This window comes from Megascapheus bottae, chromosome 1 (genome assembly GCF_031878675.1).
Source record: "Megascapheus bottae isolate mThoBot1 chromosome 1, mThoBot2.hap1, whole genome shotgun sequence".
Lineage (NCBI taxonomy): Eukaryota > Metazoa > Chordata > Mammalia > Rodentia > Geomyidae > Megascapheus > Megascapheus bottae.
This window is the reverse complement of record NC_143509.1, coordinates 42,921,563-42,938,133: the sequence shown is the minus strand read 5'-3', so window position 1 is coordinate 42,938,133 and position 16,571 is coordinate 42,921,563. Positions and strand designations below refer to the sequence as shown.

Genomic DNA, 16,571 nt, shown 5'->3' with positions numbered 1-16,571 from the left:
CCACCTCAGATCTTTTTTTTTAGTCAGTCTTGGAACTTTAGCTCAGGGCCTGAGCACTGTCCTTGGATTTTCTCTAGGCAAGCGCTCTACCACTGGAGGCACAGCACCACTTCTGACTTTTTCTATGTATGTGGTACTGAAAAATTGAACTCGGGTCTTCATGCATGCTAGGCAAGCACTCTACATTAGGCTAAACTCCCAGCCCCCACCTCAGATCTTTAAATGTTGAAGAGAACTTTGCAATTTTTCTGTTATTATAGCACTGAGCCCTTACTTTGTACAAAGTAGAGGCACTCAGTTAAAATCTGTTGAAGAAACAAGAGAATGGGATCTTGAACTATTTGTTGGCGATTTTTCAAAATGCATTGTCAAGGAGTGAGTCTTTTGTTTTGACTGGAGACTCTCCTCTATGAGTTCTTTTCCCCCAGTAAGCCTGTACTGGTGTTGAGAAGGGGGAGATATGCTGTCATACAAAAGACTAGAATTGGCCAGGCACTGTAATTTTAATAAATCTGGTGGCTTCAAAGATGGCTCAACAAAAGCATATCTGTTTACTCGGGAAATGGAAGGATCATGAATTTTGATGCCAATCTCACATATATATATATATATATATATATATATATATATATATATATATATATATATATATATATATATATATATGGCCCTTTTGTTTAAAAAAAAAATGGCCTAGACGTGGTAGCTCACACTTACAATCTAGCTGCCTGGGAGATAGAAATCAGGAGGTGGGCTGGGAACGTGGCTTGGCAATAGAGTATTTACTTAACATGCATGAAGCCCTAGTTTTGATTCCTCAGTACCACATAAACGGAAAAGGCCAGAAGTGGCTCTGTGGCTTACAGTGATAAAGTGCTTACCTTAAACAAAAGAAGCTCAGGGACATTGGTCAGGCCTGGGTTCAAGCCTCAGGATTGGTGAAAAGAGAGAAGGGCTGGGCGTTGTGGCTTACACCTATAATCCTAGCTATTCAGGAGACTGAGATCTGAAGATCAAAGTCCACAGACAGCCCAGGCACAAAAGGACCTGAGATTCTTATCTCCAGTTAACCTTTAGAAAACAGGAAGTGGGGCTTGGCTCAAGGGTAGGGTGGTAGCCTTGAGCTGAAGAGTTCAGGGGCAATGCCCAGGTCCAGGGGTAGTGCGGCACTGGCCTTGAGCTGAAGCGCTCAGGGACAGGGCCCAGTTAAAGGCCTCCGCCCCCACCCCTCACCCCACCCTACCTCTCAAAAAAAGAAGAAATCGGGAGGATTGTGATTCAAATCCTTCTTGAGCAAAAATGAGACTCCATCACAACCAGTAAAGCTGGCTGTGGTGACATGCACCAAGTCATCTTAGCTGCATGCAAAGTTGGAAATAGGAGGATCTCAATCCAGGTTGGCCTAGGCATAAGTCCAAGATGCTACTTGAAAAGTAAAAAGAGCTGGGGGCACAGCCCAGCTTGCTGGGAGTACCTGCCCAGCAAGCAGAAGGCCCTGAATTCAGCCCATAGTACCACCCAGAAACAAAATAGAAGCATATCTGTTTCCAGTGAGATTAGAGTGTTATGTTTGCTTTGCTTTATGAAAGTAACCAAAGTTAGTAACATTTCCATAGGATAGGAATGTTTTGATTGCTTTTGATTTTGTTTGCTTCTTTTGCTCAAGGCAAGTGCTCTATCACTTGAGCCACAGCCATTGCACAGTGCTACTTCCAGCCTTTTTGAGTAGTTTATTGGTGATAAAGACTCTTGGGGTTTCCTATCGGGGCTGGCTTTGAACTGTGATCTTAAAGAGCTCAGCCTTCTGAATAGCTAGAATTATAGGTGTGAGCCACCAGCACCCAGTTTCCTTTGGTATTTTAAGTACAGTTTCACAAATAGTACCTTGTATTCTTTGAAGGCATATTAACTGCTGTACAACTGTGGGTGGGACAGGGGAAAAACTGCAACAGAGTAAAAGAAGGGGTGTCCAAAAAGAAATGTGTAGGGCCGGGAGTTTGGCCTAGTGGTTAAAGTGCTTGCCTAGCATGCATGAAGACCCAGGTTCGATTCCTCGGTACCACATACATAGAAAAAAGCCAGAAGTGGTGCTGAGGCTCGAGTAGTAGAGCTCTAGCCTTGAGAAAGTCCAAGGACAGTGCTCAGGCCCTGAGCTCAAGCCCAGGACTGGCAAAAAATAAAATATACACATTTCTTTTTGTTTTTATTTATTTATTTAATCTATTTAAATCAGGTAATTAGTACATCTTTACAATAATAAAAAATAGAAAGAATGTAAGCTAGGCACCAGGGCTCACACCTGTAATCCTAGCTACTCAGGAGGCTGAGATCTGAGGATTGAGATTCAAAGCCAGCCCGGGCACTAAAGATGGTGAGACTCTTTTATCTCTCATTAACTACCAGAAAACAGGAAGTGGTGCTGTGGCTCAAGGGGTAGAGCAGTAAGCCTTGAGCTGAAGAGCTCAGGGACAGTGCCCAAGCCCAGAGTTCAAGTCCCACAACCGACATAAATAAATAAAATGTAAAACATTTTCTCATGCCAGTAAGTAGTTATTAAAGTAAGTCCCTTAAAAAAAAATTGAAGAATAAGCCTGGCGTTGTGGTTCACGCCTGTAATTCCAGCGATTCAGGAGGCTGAAATCTGAGGATCAAGGTTCAAAGCCAGGCACTAAAGACCTCGAGACTTTTATCTCCAATTAACCCCTAGAAAAATGGGAACTGGTCCTTGGCTCAAGGGTAGGGCAGTAGCCTTGAGCTGAAGAGCTCAGGGATAGCACCCAGGCCAGAGTTACAGCTTCATGACCCACAAAAAAAAAAAAAGAAAAGAAAAATGGAAAGAGTAATAGCCCAGGACCGGTGGCTCACACCTGCAATCCTAGCTACTCAGGAGTTTGAGATCTGAGGATCACAGTTCAAAGCCATCCAGGCATGAAAGTCTGAAAGTTCTTGAGACTCTTATCTCCAATTAACCACCAGAAAACTGAAAGTGGCACTGCGGCTCAAGTGGTAGAGTGTGAGCCTTGAGCTGAGGAGCTCAGGGACAATGCCCAGGCCCAGAGTTCAAGCCCCATGACTGAAACCGCCTCCCCCCCCCCAAAAAAAATTGAAGAACATGCAATAGAGAGCTTAAGTTGTAATCTGTCTAGCAGTTTGAGTATTTGCATCACATAAATGTGAATGATCATGCTAAAAGATTTTGGATCTATATTATCTCATTATTTAAGAAATTTTAACAAGCTGAAGAAGTGCTCTTTGAGCAATTTGGGGGCCCCTAAAACCACTCTAATAGGAGCAGTTCTCAGTTACCTATGTACAGAGATTGTCTGGGATACACTGAATCTTTAGTTCCATCTTGCCTCCTTAGAGATGCCTGTTAGTCCATCTGGCCGTGCCTGCTTACCCAGTTGTTCCTTTTACACTGATCTTATGTGAGTTGGCTCAGCTCCTCACCCAAGGAGAAGTGAAAAGTATACTTTGCCTCACTTACTTTCCTACATTTAGATGCTTAGTGATAATCTTATATTTCTAAAGAACCTGGACAAGTTTGAACTGCAGAGGTTTTTTTGGTTGTTTTGTTTTGTTTTCGCCAGTCCTGGAGCTTTTAACTCAGAGCCTGAGTACTGTCCTTGGGCTTTCTCAAGGCGAGCTACTAGAGCCACACAGCAACCAACACAGCAACAGCATGAAAACTCTTAGGAGGCTAGAGGTTTCTCACCATGGAACCGAGCATTTCCTGTAAAGATTCCTTGTTCTTTGAATCTGAGCTCTTTGGCCTGAGCACTGTTTTTCTGCTTTCTCATGGCTAGAGCTCTACCACTGGAGCCACAGCACCACTTCCGGCTTTTTCTATGTATGTGATACCAAGGAATCAACCTTGGTTCTTCGTGCATGCTAGGCAAGCACTCTACCACTAGGCCAAATTCTTGGCCCAGCAGCAAAATGTTTTAAATGCATTTGGTTCCTGAGTTTCAGCCAGTGGGCACTTCAAATTTCCCCATAGTTCTTTACTTCTGGATATGTAGAAGAACAGTATCGACTGTGAGGGATACCTGCTTCCCTTCTCTCCCTCCCTCCCTCCCTCGAAGTTAGGATCTTGCACTAGCTAGTCAGGTGTTCTACCACTTCAGTCACATACCTAGCCCTTTTTTGGTAATTTTTTCAATATTGTCTCAATTTTTCCTTGGGCTTAGACGGTGATCCTCCTATTTATGCTTCCTATGTAACTGACAGGTGTGTACCACCTTGCCCACCTTGTATTGGTTGAGGTAGGTTCTTGTAACTTTCTTCCTGGGCTGCCCACACATTTCAGTCCTGCCTCACTTGCTGAGTAGCTGTTATTACAGCCATGAACCACCTTGTTCAGCTTATGTTTCATTTTTAAGGTGGAATTCATGGTGAAGTGGAAAGTTTCCCTTTATAGCTGATATTCACTTTGGAGTCCCAAATGTGGAACTGTTCTTTTTCAACTTGTCCTTGAAAATAATTTTTTTTATATTTTCACTGGGGGTTTGAACTCAGGGCCTGGACACTGTCCCTGAGCTTTTATGCTCAAGGCTAGTACTTTACTGCTTGAGTGTTTTGTGATTAAGTGGTGATAAGAGTCTCCTGGACATATCTGCTTCAGATGGTTTAGAAACATGATCCTCAGACCTCAGCCTCCTGAGCAGTTAAGATTACAGGCATGAGCTACTGGCATCTGGTGAGAATCACTTTTTAAAGATGTGGTAGAGAGGTAGCTTTAATTCCATGCAAAATTTACTTTACCCATTTATTTTCCATCTGTATTTTTTGTTCTTTAAGTATGCATATGTTTTCTAATCAAAGATTAGTGGCCATTGGTCTATGAAATGAGAAAAATTGATTAGTCTGCCCAGGGCTGCTACTCTTGTCATAAATTGCCAGAAAGGCTTCCTGAGTTAGGATGGAAAACTTGCCACTGTTCACTCTCTGCATATTATTTTCGTCAGCTACCATTTTCAAGTCTCCCTTCCTCAGAGCTGTGGGGCTTTGTACTTCGCAGGTATCTGGGTTCTGCCACTAGTTGGAGCAGGTGGCCAGTGGAACTGGACTACTGGGTAGATTAGCGGTTGTCATTTTTGAGGCTAGCTGTATAATCAAACTCCAAAGCCATAACTATCTCTATGATTATGGAAACCTGAGTTTAGGGCATAGGAAATTATCCTCAAGGATCTTTTACTCTAAAAATATCAGTCACTATGTATAACAATCTAGACCTAAAAGGGTACTAAAAGTAGTAAAGATGTTCCACTTTCCCAAAGAAAACTAGAAGATGGTAGGTGTTAGTTACTGCTTACTTCCTGTGGGATAGACCCTCTGAGGTTCTCCTTTTCCTTCTGAGGCCCTGCTTGCCTCTCTTCCCAGATTCTGAGCTCCTCACTGGGAGGGGGCACAGCACTCTTCCTTGTCTTGCTCATATTTCTTCCCTATCCTTTGCCATTACTGCCTCTTTCACCATATTTCATTTACCGAAAACAGCCTAATAGCTGTTATGGTCTCCACTAAAATGATGGAATCAATTAAACGCAATACAATTTCATTTGATGTACTTCTGAAAGAAGAAAAAGGCATATACCGAATAAATTATGACATACCACCAAGTGTTGATGAATCCTGACTTCAGATAATAACTAGAAAAAAATTATAAAAATGAGGCTGGGAGTTTGGCCTAGTGGTTAAAATGCTTGCCTAGCATGCATGAAGACCCGGGTTCAATTCCTCGGTACCACATGTAGAAAAAAAAAGCCGGAAGTGGTGCTGAGGCTCAAGTGGTAGAGCTCTAGCCTTGAGAAAGTCCAAGGACAGAGCTCAGGCCCTGAGCTCAAGCCCAGGACTGGCAAAAAAAAAAAAAAATATATATCTATATATATATATAAATGAGTTTCCTTTCCTCTCACACAAGAGAATGAAACCTGGGTAGACCAGGAATGCCCAGGATAACTCCAAGATAGAGCAGGAACTCCCTAAGTCTATCTTCTACAACACCTTAATAATGATAAAATTATATTTAAAAGAATATCATACCTGTAATCATAGCCACTCAGGAGGCTGAGATCTGAGAATCATGGTTTGAAGCCAGTCTGGGCAGAAAAGGCCATGAGATTCCTGTTGCCAATAAACCACTTAGAAAAAGCCAGAAGTGGCATGTAGCTCAAGTAGTAGAGGGCTTGCCTTGAGTACAGAGAGGCTCAGGGACAGTGCCCGGGCCCTGAGTTCAAGCCCCAGGACTAGCCAGGAAAAAAGAAAAAAAATTATAAAGAAAATCTTCTTGCCAGAATATTGCTGGAGTCAGTTCTTGCTGTTATTAAGGAAGTAGAAAGCATTCACTGCCTATTGCTTAGCAAGATGCTTCAATTCCTCTAATTCAACAAGAAGATAAATGCCTACTTCTACAAAGAGCATGGCAATTCAAAAAATTCATGTTTTTTTCTTTCCTTTCTTTCTTTTTATTTTGGTGCTGATACTGGGCTTGAACTGGGGGCCTCATGTTCTTCCTTAGCTTTTTCACTAAGTCTGGTGCTCTAACACTTGAGTCACTTGGTTTTAAAGAAATGGAATAGGGATCTGGGTGAGGGAAATTGGCTTCTAAAACATTTGCAGTTGTCTAGGAATCTTTTTGACTACCAACTTGTGACAGTTTTTAATATTTTGAAGGCACTTATTTAACTTTCCTTAGCTTACTACCCCTCCTCAAATACAAAGTACCTTTATGTAATTATGGTAGAAAATCTTACTACCCCTCCTCAAATACAAAGTACCTTTATGTAATTATGGTAGAAAATCTTACTTAGGTGGCCTTTAGATTAGGCTTTCTTTGCTTTTCTTTTTAACCTTCCTAAATCATATTTATTTTGTAGGCATAATAGCTGCAAATGTCTGTGTATTCTGTTTATGGAGAGTACCTTCTTTACAGCGGACAATGATCAGATATTTCACATCGAATCCAGCCTCAAGTAAGTCTTAATTTTATTTTACTTTCTAATTTTTATCAGTTGTGGGGCTTAAACTCATAGCCTAGCTGTCCCTGAGCTCTTTTATTCAAGCACTTTACCGCTTTAAGCCACAGCACCACTTTGTTTTCTGGTGATTAATTAGAGATGAGTCTCATGGACTATGTTTGCCAAGAAATGTACTCATTACCTTACATATATTAACTGTAACCCCTGTGTATATCATCTTGACAATAAAAGTAAATTAAAAAAAAAAAAGTCTCATGGACTTTCCTGCCTTGACTGGCTTGATCTTCAGATTTTAGCATCCTAAGTAACTAGGATTACAGTGCCTGGCTCTAATTTGATTTTATTTTGAGGTAGATATAAAATGGAAATGCTACAAAGAATGAGATATTTACCAACAATTACAAAGGAAGTCTAGAGAACAGCCTGCAAACTGCTTGGGACAAGAACTTCATCTCTTATTGCTCTATCCTGGGTGTCTGAAATATGTCTTACAGATAGTAGATATATAAGTATTTTTTAATGAATTAAGATCTCCAATGAATCCTCTTAGGAGGATATTGTATGCAGTTTTGTTTTTTTGTTTTTTTGGGGTTTTTTTTGCCAGTCCTGGGCTTGAGCTCAGGGCCTGAGCACTGTCCTTGGACTTTCTCAAGGCTAGCACTCTACCACTTGAGCCTCAGCACCACTTCCGGCTTTTTTCTATGTATATGGTACCGAGGAATTGAACCCGGGTCTTCGTGCATGCGAGGCAAGCACTCTACCGCTAGGCCACACTCCCAGCCCCTGTATGCAGTTTTATAACTGAAATAATATACTCATTCTATTTCTTTTTTTTTTTTTATTGTAATTAGTAAAAGGGTTACATGATATTTGCCAGATAGAAGGTGCATTAATTCACATACATTGATACCCTTTCACATGTCTTGGTACCCATTTCCCTCCCCCCCCCCCACACCCCCCCCATACTCATTCTATTTCTAACTTGTGGTGTAAGTACAAATTTTTCATTGAACTGTGAATGTCCACTGGTTGTTTACAAGTAGAAACTGATTTATTAATGTAATTTTTTTAACCTTGTTGGAAACTGCTGACTTAAGCAGCTTATTTAAACTTTTAACTGGCTTTGTATTTGCTTCTTGTGTTTAATAACAACAATGAAAAATGTCTAAAATAGATCATTTTTGTTGACTTGGTGTTTCACAATTACCAGCTTTCATTTTTTTTCTTTTATAGAGGTCCTTTGTTCTCCAATGTTGCTGTCAACATTCAGTCATTTCTCCTTATTTCACATGGCAGCAAATATGTATGTTTTGTGGAGCTTTTCTTCCAGCATAGTGAACATTCTGGGTCAGGAGCAGTTCATGGCAGTGTACCTGTCTGCAGGTAATAAACATCCCTGTGATCATAAGCATTCTCACCTATCTAGGCTCTGTTCTGTACATAAGTGCTCAGGATGGACTTGTTCCTCATCGCCTGTGTAGACAAGGGCGCTGTTGATGGAGGGCACTGTTGCCTTCCCTGCCTCTCGATTTTTAGATCCCTGAATTGTTTGGGTATGTTTGGTCAATCATGGGGCTTGAACTCAGGGCCTGAGCACTGTCCCTGAGCTCTTTTGCACAAGGCTAGCACTCCTACCACTTTGAATCACAGTTTTGCTTCTAGTTTTCTGGTGGTTAATTGGAGATAAGTGTCTCACAGACTTTCCTGCTTAGGCTGGCTTCAAACTACAACCCTCAGATCTCAGCCTCCTGAGTAGCTAGGATTATAGGTGTGAGCCACCAGCTCCAGGCTGTGGACCTTGATTTCTTTAGCTGGGTTCAAAGACTTACAACTATTTCAGTCACCTGGGCCCATGTGAAAGAACTTCAGACAGGCTCATTTCCCCAATGTGTTCAGTTTGCAGATTGCATTAGATGAGAGCAGTGTAATGTGACTGTGAAGAGTAGAGAGCAGTGTTCCATCTGTTTTATTTTTTGCAAGAATTCTGTTGGTGTGGGACCATTTCCTACTCTGGTCCTGGAGATGGCATCATTTTTGTCTTTCAATTGAAAAATGGTTGGGCATGATTCAAGCTTGGTATTATTGCTAAGTTGACAGTCAACTTTTCTTTATAATTACCAATAAAGTTTATATATTTTCAATAGAGAACTACTTGCAAATTTTACTTAAAACAGTAAAATATAAAAGTCTGTTTTCTAAAAGTGCAGACTTTTAGAAATATCTAGCTGGTGTTGGAGACTCGTGATTGTAATCCTACTTTGGAGGCTGAGATCTGAGGATTAGGTTTGAAGCCAGCTTGGGCAACAAAGTTTTTGAGACTCTTGTCTCCAATTAAGCGCCCAAAAAAGCCAGAAATGAAGTTGTAGCTCAAGTGATAGAACACTAGCCTTGAGCAAAAACACTTAGGGACAGTGCCCAGGCTGTGAGGTTCAAGCTTCAGGACTTAAAAAAAATTAAAAAATACTGTCAGTTGTCCTGTCGTGAAGAAATCTCTTAAGCTTGGAGGCTGATCTGGATTGAGAGCCCGTTGCTGCTGCCAGCTAGCTATGTGATGTTGCAGAAACGACTACACCTTTCTGCAGATAATGATGCTTAGCTTTTTGTATCAGGTCTTATCGAAAAGATCAAATAAAAGCAAGCTACCACAAGCCCAGAGTTATGTGCTTAGTCAGTGTTAATTAAATACTCCTGGGTACTTATCTGGTCCTTCAAAATAGAAGCTAGGCAATCCTTCTGGCTTCTAAGGTAAGAATATCATTTTTCTCTAAGTACTAGTTACGATGTAGGTAGCAAGGGTACAATGTAGATGCTGGTTTTTTTTCTTTTCTTTTTTTTTTTTTGCCGGTCCTAGGCTTGGGCTCAGGGCCTGAGCACTGTCCTTGGGCTTTCTCAAGGCTAGAGCTCTACCACTTGAGCCTCAGCACCACTTCCAGCTTTTTTCTATGTATGTGGTATCCAGGAATTGAACCCGGGCCTTTGTGCATGCTAGGCAAGCACTCTACCACTAGGCCAAACTCCCGGCCCCTGTAGATGCTGTTTTATAGGCAGGGTTTTGTTCTGGTTTTCTTTAATGAGCTATCCTGAGCTCTAATGACATGGGAGCCAAGGGAGCTCATGGATCACCTAATATTCTGGCCCAGAGGATTCTGGAATAGCTGATGAATTTGAGAACTAACCTTGTCTTCATGTCACAGATGGAAACTGACAGGTAAAGTGATTGTCCTAGTGTCACTCAGAAAGTCCTATGAGATTGTCTCTTTGACAAGCTGAAGTGATAACGTAAGGAAGTATTCATACCCACACACTTGAGGCATACAGAAAGAAATCTAATGTTGGAATGCTAAAATAGGATGGTGAGTTTCAAGGCAGCTTGAATGTTAGAGTGAGACTTTGTCTCAAATCAAATAATCAAAATATTGACACTATTAAACTGTGTGGAGTGGAGACTAAAAACCAAAGGCTGGGATTAGCTCAGTGGTAGAGCATTTGCTTAACATGCATGACACTTAGGGTTTCATGCTCCCACTACCAAGAACCACATATGAAACCTTCCCACCACCAAAACCAACCACACCATTTTCCTATACTTAAATTATTGAAATACGACTTCTTTCTCAGGTGTTATTTCCAATTTTGTCAGTTACGTGGGTAAAGTTGCCACAGGAAGATACGGACCATCACTTGGTGCAGTAAGTATTTCTAATTTAAACAATTTCTAATGTAATTTTTAAATTAATTTTGAACTAGTTTTGAAGTTAAATTTAAAATAATGATGTACTTGGGGCTGGGAATGTACTTCGTGGTAGAGTGTTTGCCTAGCACGCATAAAGCCCTGGGTTCGATTCCTCAGTACAACATAAATAGAAAAAGCCAGAACTAGCACTGTGATTCAAGTGCTAGCCTTGAGCAAAAGAAGCTGAGGAACAGTGCCCAGGCCCTGAGTTCAAGCCCCAGGATTGGCAAATAAAATAAAGTAATTATGTACTTAAAAGCAGGTTTCAAAATTCATAGTTTTCTATATACCCTTCACCCTGCGTCTTACAGAACCACAGTACAGTTATCAGAACCAAGAGATGAATGTTTAACTGATATGCTTTTAATTTGAGTTGCTACACACATAGAATTATCAGAGTAAAGAGCTTAATCATTGCTCATTTGTATCCACTAACTGGAATCGAGTACTTATTGGCTATAGCACTGGAAAATTATGACTAGTGACTGATTCAAATCTAGTGTTATTCCATCCTACTAAGTCAGTTTTTCATTGTCTTCTGGGTAGGCAAGACTGTTAGGTATTTGTGCTAGACCCCAGGGATAGTGGCAAGATGCTCAAGATTCCTGCCCTTGGGAGCTTATATTCTGGATGCTTAATTTTTAAATATATCCATATCTATATTATATATATTTTTTTTACTTCAAAGGCAGAATTCTAGATACATAGAAATCTTTACATAAGCTGGGCACGGTGGCTCACTTCTTTAATTCTAGCTACTCAGAAAGCTGAGATCTGAGGATCATGGTTCAAAAGCAGCGTGGGCACTAAAGTCCCTGAAACGTATCGCCAATTAACCACTAGAAAACCAACATGGTGCTGTGGCCCGAGAAGTAGAGCAGTGGCCGGTGAGCTGAAGAATTTAGGGACAGCACCCAGACCCAGAGTTCAAGCCCCATGACTGACCAAAAAAGAAAAGAAATCTTTACATAACATTTTGTTGAAGTCAACACATTTTGCCGTATGTATGGGGTGGCTCACCTGTAATCCTAGCTATTCAAGAGGCTGAGATCTGAGGGTCATGGTTCAAAGCCAGCCTGGGCACAAAATGACCTGAGACTCTTATCTCCAATTAACCTCTAAAAAATGGAAAGTGGGGCTTGGCTCAATGGTAGGGTGATAGCCTTGAGCTGCAGAGCTCAGGCACAACGCCCAGGCCCAGGGATAGGGTGGTATCCTTAAGCTGAAGAGCTCAGAGGCAGTGCCCAGGCTGAGTTCAAGACCCATGACACACACATACACATACACACACCCAAATTCAGCACAGTTAATTTGTACATTATTATATTAATGCATTCAAGTGAATTCAGATGGGATTCCTTTAATATGAAATTTCCTAAGAACCTTCATTTCTGGAAATTGTGTGTGTGTGTGTGTGTGTGCGCGTACATGCACTAATTTGTGTGTTCCTTGGGTTTGTGCATATTTGATTTTCCTAATGAGGTCTATATCTTATGTAATGATATGTATGCTTTTTTTAACCGCTTAAGTTGGGAATTTTTGTTTTCTATATAAAAATGGATTCTTTGTGTATGGTGTGTGTGTGTGTGTGTGTGTGTGTGTGTGTGTGTGTGTGTATGTGTGTGTGTGTGTGTGTGTTATAGCTGTACAGGTAGGTAGATTCCATAGATTAGATAGATTCATGTTCCCTGGATTCATGTTCCCTACCTTATTCAGCAAGTAATTCAACACCAGTAGGTGGACTCAGACTTGATCCGGGACTTTTTAGTTCCCCTTGATGAGAATTCTCCAGAGGACTTTGGGGTTTTGAGGGTAGAAAGAAATATTAGCTGAAAGTATCTAAGAGGGCATTTTGATGTGTTCATGGACAACTTTTTTGTTTTTGGCTGGTTGTTGTGGGGCTTGAACCTGGGGCCTGGGTGCTGTCCATGAGCTCTTTTGCTCAAGGAGAGAGCTCTACCACTTTTGACCAGTGTGACTTCCAGTTTTCTGGTGGTTAATTGGAGATAGGAGTGTCACAGACTTTTCCTGCCTCTATTGGCTTTGAACTATAATCCTCAGATCTCAGCCTCTTAATTAGCTAGGACTACAAGTGTGAGCTACTAGTACCTGGCCTTGGACAAGTTTTATTATGATTTTATGGATTAAAAAGCTGAGGGCCAGCTCATGCCTATAAGCCTAGCTACTCAGGAGGCTGAGATCTGAGGATCGCAGTTCAAAGCCAGCCCTGGCACTGAAGTCCATGAGATGCTTATCTCCACTAGAAAACCGGAAGTAGCACCGAGGCTCAAGGGGTAGGGCGGTAGCCTTGGGCTGAAGAGCTTAGGGACAGCATCCAGGCTCAGAGTTCAAGCCCCTCAATCGACCAAAAAAAAGGCTGAAGTCCAAAATTAATAAAGTGTGGCAGGGGCCGGGAGTTTGGCCTAGTGGTAGAGTGCTTGCCTAGCATGCACAAAGACCCGGGTTTGATTCCTTGGTACCACATACTTAGAAAAAGCCAGAAGTGGTGCTGAGGCTCAAGTGGTAGAGTTCTAGCCTTGAGAAAAATCCAAGGAGAGTGCTCAGGCCCTGAGCTTAAGCCCAGGACTGGCAAAAAAAAAAAAAAAAAAAAAAAAAAAAAAAAAGAAAAGAAATAAAGTGTGGCAGCATGGAATTTAAAATTAGAGTGGGATTGCCACTTACTATGACAATACCAACTATTTCTGATTTAAGTACTCGTTCAGAAAGGAGCAGAGTAAGAAATGTGTAGTTGTATATTCTGTAACCCATCAAAGTACTTAGATACATTGAATCCAGCCAAAATCCTTTGTCCTCAGAGTAGAATAAAATTATCCTCAAGTACTTTTTAAAATTTCTTTACCAGTGGTAGGGCTTGAACTCAGACAAAAGTTTTTTTTTACTGTGTGTGTGTGTGTGTGTGTGTGTGTGTGTGTGTGAGAGAGAGAGAGAGAGAGAGAGAGAGAGAGAGAGAGAGAGAGAGAGAGAGAGAGAAAGAGAGGGAGAGAGAGAGAGAGGGAGGGGGGGGGAGAAGGGGAGAGGGTGAGAGGGAAAGAGGGAGAGAAGAGAGTACTGGAGCTTGAACCCTGGGTCTGGGTGCTGTCACTTAGCTTTTGAGCTCAAGGCTGGCACTCTACCACTTGAATCACAGCTCTAATTCTAGCTTCTTAGTTGTTAGAGACATGTCTCAAGGAATTTGCTGTCTAGGCTAGCATTGAATTGTGGTCTACATATCTCAGTCTCCTGAGTAGCTAGGATTGATTTTTATTCTGTATTCCCAAGCAAACACATCCTGGGAGGGTACTGTGAAGGGTGGCTCTTGTAAAACTACATTTTCCTGGGGCCAGGAGTTTGGCCTAGTGCTAGAGTACTTGCCTAGCATGCACGAAGACGTGGGTTCAATTCTTCGGTACCACATACATAGAATAAAGCTGGAAGTGGTGCTGTAGCCTTGAGAAGTGGTAGCCTTGAGAAAGCCCAGGGACAGTGCTCAGGCCCTGAGTTCAAAGCTCAAGCCTGGCAAAAAAAAAAAAAGGAACAAAAACCCTACATTTTCTAAATGTGAACTCCCAAGGCTATAAGGAAAATGTTCAATTTTTTTATGAGACTAAACAGATAAGACCTGAATTAAGATAAAGCGTAACACTTGGAAACAACTCCATGCCTGTGTTGGTTTCTCTGGGAGCTGGGGGGTAGAAGTTCTTAGGCACTGGTGGATTGCTTCGCACGCACGCGCCTTGTCTTGTGACGTGCCCTGTAGGCCCTGTGCTGTGAGCCTGTGAGATGTGCTTGCCCCTCTCCCAGCGTTTGTTCTCTTGTAGTCTGGTGCCATCATGTCGGTGCTTGCGGCGGTCTGCACTAAAATCCCAGATGGAAGGCTGGCTGTCATCTTCCTCCCCATGTTCACCTTCACCGCAGGGAACGTGAGTACCGGGACAGTAGTGGTTGTGCAGTGGCTCCATGTCAGCGCTGGAGGACTGGGTGTTGTACCACTTCTGTTCTCTCTTGCTGGCTTTTTCAGGCTCTAAAAGCCATTATCGCCATGGATACAGCAGGAATGATCCTGGGATGGAAGTTTTTTGATCATGCAGCACATCTGGGGGGAGCCCTCTTTGGAATGTAAGTCTGAGCGGAACTGGTTGTTGAACAGCCTCCCCGTGGCCCCTCCCTACCCTCTGCTTGGCTTGTTCCTTTTCACCAGTGTTGTGTAGACAGGTTGAGCTTGTGGAGCTGTTGCCGTGTGGTGTGTGTGTGCAGGAAGAATGGTACTGAGCACCTCTTGTATGCAGCACTGAGCTAGTTTCCTTCCTGTGACTCCTCCAGTATTAGTGATGGGAACAGGCTCGGCCTCGGTGAGCTGTATCCACAGACCTGTCCACACCAGCCTAGCACACTGAGCGTAAGCAGCATGTGGTCACAGCACTTCCATTTGTGTTCAGGTGTGGGGTTTTGCATAAGATGTGCAAGTTCAGCAGCAGCTCCATCCTGGAAACTTCCCAGGCTCTGGAGCCATCTGACCGACAGCCTCCAGCAACACAGTTGACTGTCAGATGGCTTCTTCCCCTAATGGCCTATCTTGCCTTGTATAAATGATGCTTTTGCCCTTCATTTAAAAGTTTTATGATACGGGGCACTGGTGATCTGTAATGCTAGCTACTCAGGAGCCTGAGATCTGAGGATCGTGGTTTATAATGCTAGTCCAGAGAGGAAATTCCATGAGACTCTTATCTCCAATTAATCACCGGAAAACGAAGTGGTACTATGGCTCTAAGTGGTAGAGTGCTAGCCTTGAGTGAAAGAGCTGTGTCCAGACCCCAAGTTTAAACCCCATGACTGACAAAAAATAAAAAGTTCCATGACAATGGGAAACTTTTCTAATTAAAACTAAATAGATTTTTAAGTCCAAGAACAGTGCTCAGGTACCAAGTTCAAACCTCTTGACTAGCAAAAAAACACACACACAAAAACTATCAACTTGATATTATGATGGTACTTACATTTTTATATCAGACTGTTTGACTGTCAAACCTCATTTGTTTTCTTTTCTCAGATGGTACATTACTTACGGGCATGAGCTCATTTGGAAGAACAGGGAGCCTCTAGTGAAAATCTGGCATGAAATGAGGACTAATGGCCCTAAGAAAGGAGGTGGCTCTAAGTAAAGCCAGGGCTGGCCAAAACTGCTGTGCTGCCTCGTCTGCTGGGAGCCCGGGGAGCGCCTGAGGGAGGACCAGGGCCTCGTGCCTGCCTGGATCACCCTGCAGCCAGCCTCCCGTGCACTTCAAACTGCCCTGCCATACATGTTGTCTCAGAAAGCGAATTATGACAAAGTTTGAAATAAAGATTTATATCTGTAGTTTGTAAATAGAGGGTGTGTCTTCTCTTTCAGAGCACTGGTGCTACTCTGGCAGCCTGCTTTTTGCTTGTTGCAGGTGACCCAGTTTGAGTCCTGACAGGCCTGGCAAGAACGTGGAGGCCTTTGGCACAGGACTGATGCATTCCTTTCCTGGGTCAGCTGATGGTAACATGTTGGGAGTCTTTTCTTTTCTCTGGCATAGCCTGAAATAACAGCTGTGGCACTTTCTAAATGTTCTAGGGAAAGGTAGTGTTTTCTGGCACTGAGTAGCACATACAAAAGCTATTTTTAGGCTTTGCTTTCTAGGTTAAAACTGTAGCTAAATTAAGCGAGGGAAGTGACTTGGATGAATTCAGATTTGTATGAGTCTTGTATTTTCTGCTTGAAACTGGGCGTTCTAATGGAGCCACTCTTCTGAAATGGCAGGCCGTGGTCATCTTGACCTGCTGCAGTGATTTAGGTCCAGATGTTCCCATTGGCTCCGAGTTCCCTGGGCCATCTGAGAGGC

General features: G+C 42.4%; 1 protein-coding gene across 3 annotated transcripts in view; it reads left to right on the top strand.

Moving 5' to 3' along the window:
- Parl (presenilin associated rhomboid like) overlaps positions 1-16,072 on the top strand; it is a 31,083-nt gene extending 15,011 nt beyond the window's left edge. For all 3 annotated transcript variants that reach the window (XM_090342898.1, XM_090342908.1, XM_090342916.1), the window contains 6 exons: positions 6,876-6,971; positions 8,211-8,360; positions 10,596-10,666; positions 14,529-14,630; positions 14,729-14,826; positions 15,758-16,072. In XM_090342898.1, coding sequence (XP_090199024.1) covers positions 6,876-6,971; positions 8,211-8,360; positions 10,596-10,666; positions 14,529-14,630; positions 14,729-14,826; positions 15,758-15,869 — 629 coding nt within the window. In that variant the 3' untranslated portion in view covers positions 15,870-16,072. The remainder of the gene's footprint in view (positions 1-6,875; positions 6,972-8,210; positions 8,361-10,595; positions 10,667-14,528; positions 14,631-14,728; positions 14,827-15,757) is intronic.
- The last annotated feature ends 499 nt before the right edge of the window (positions 16,073-16,571 follow it).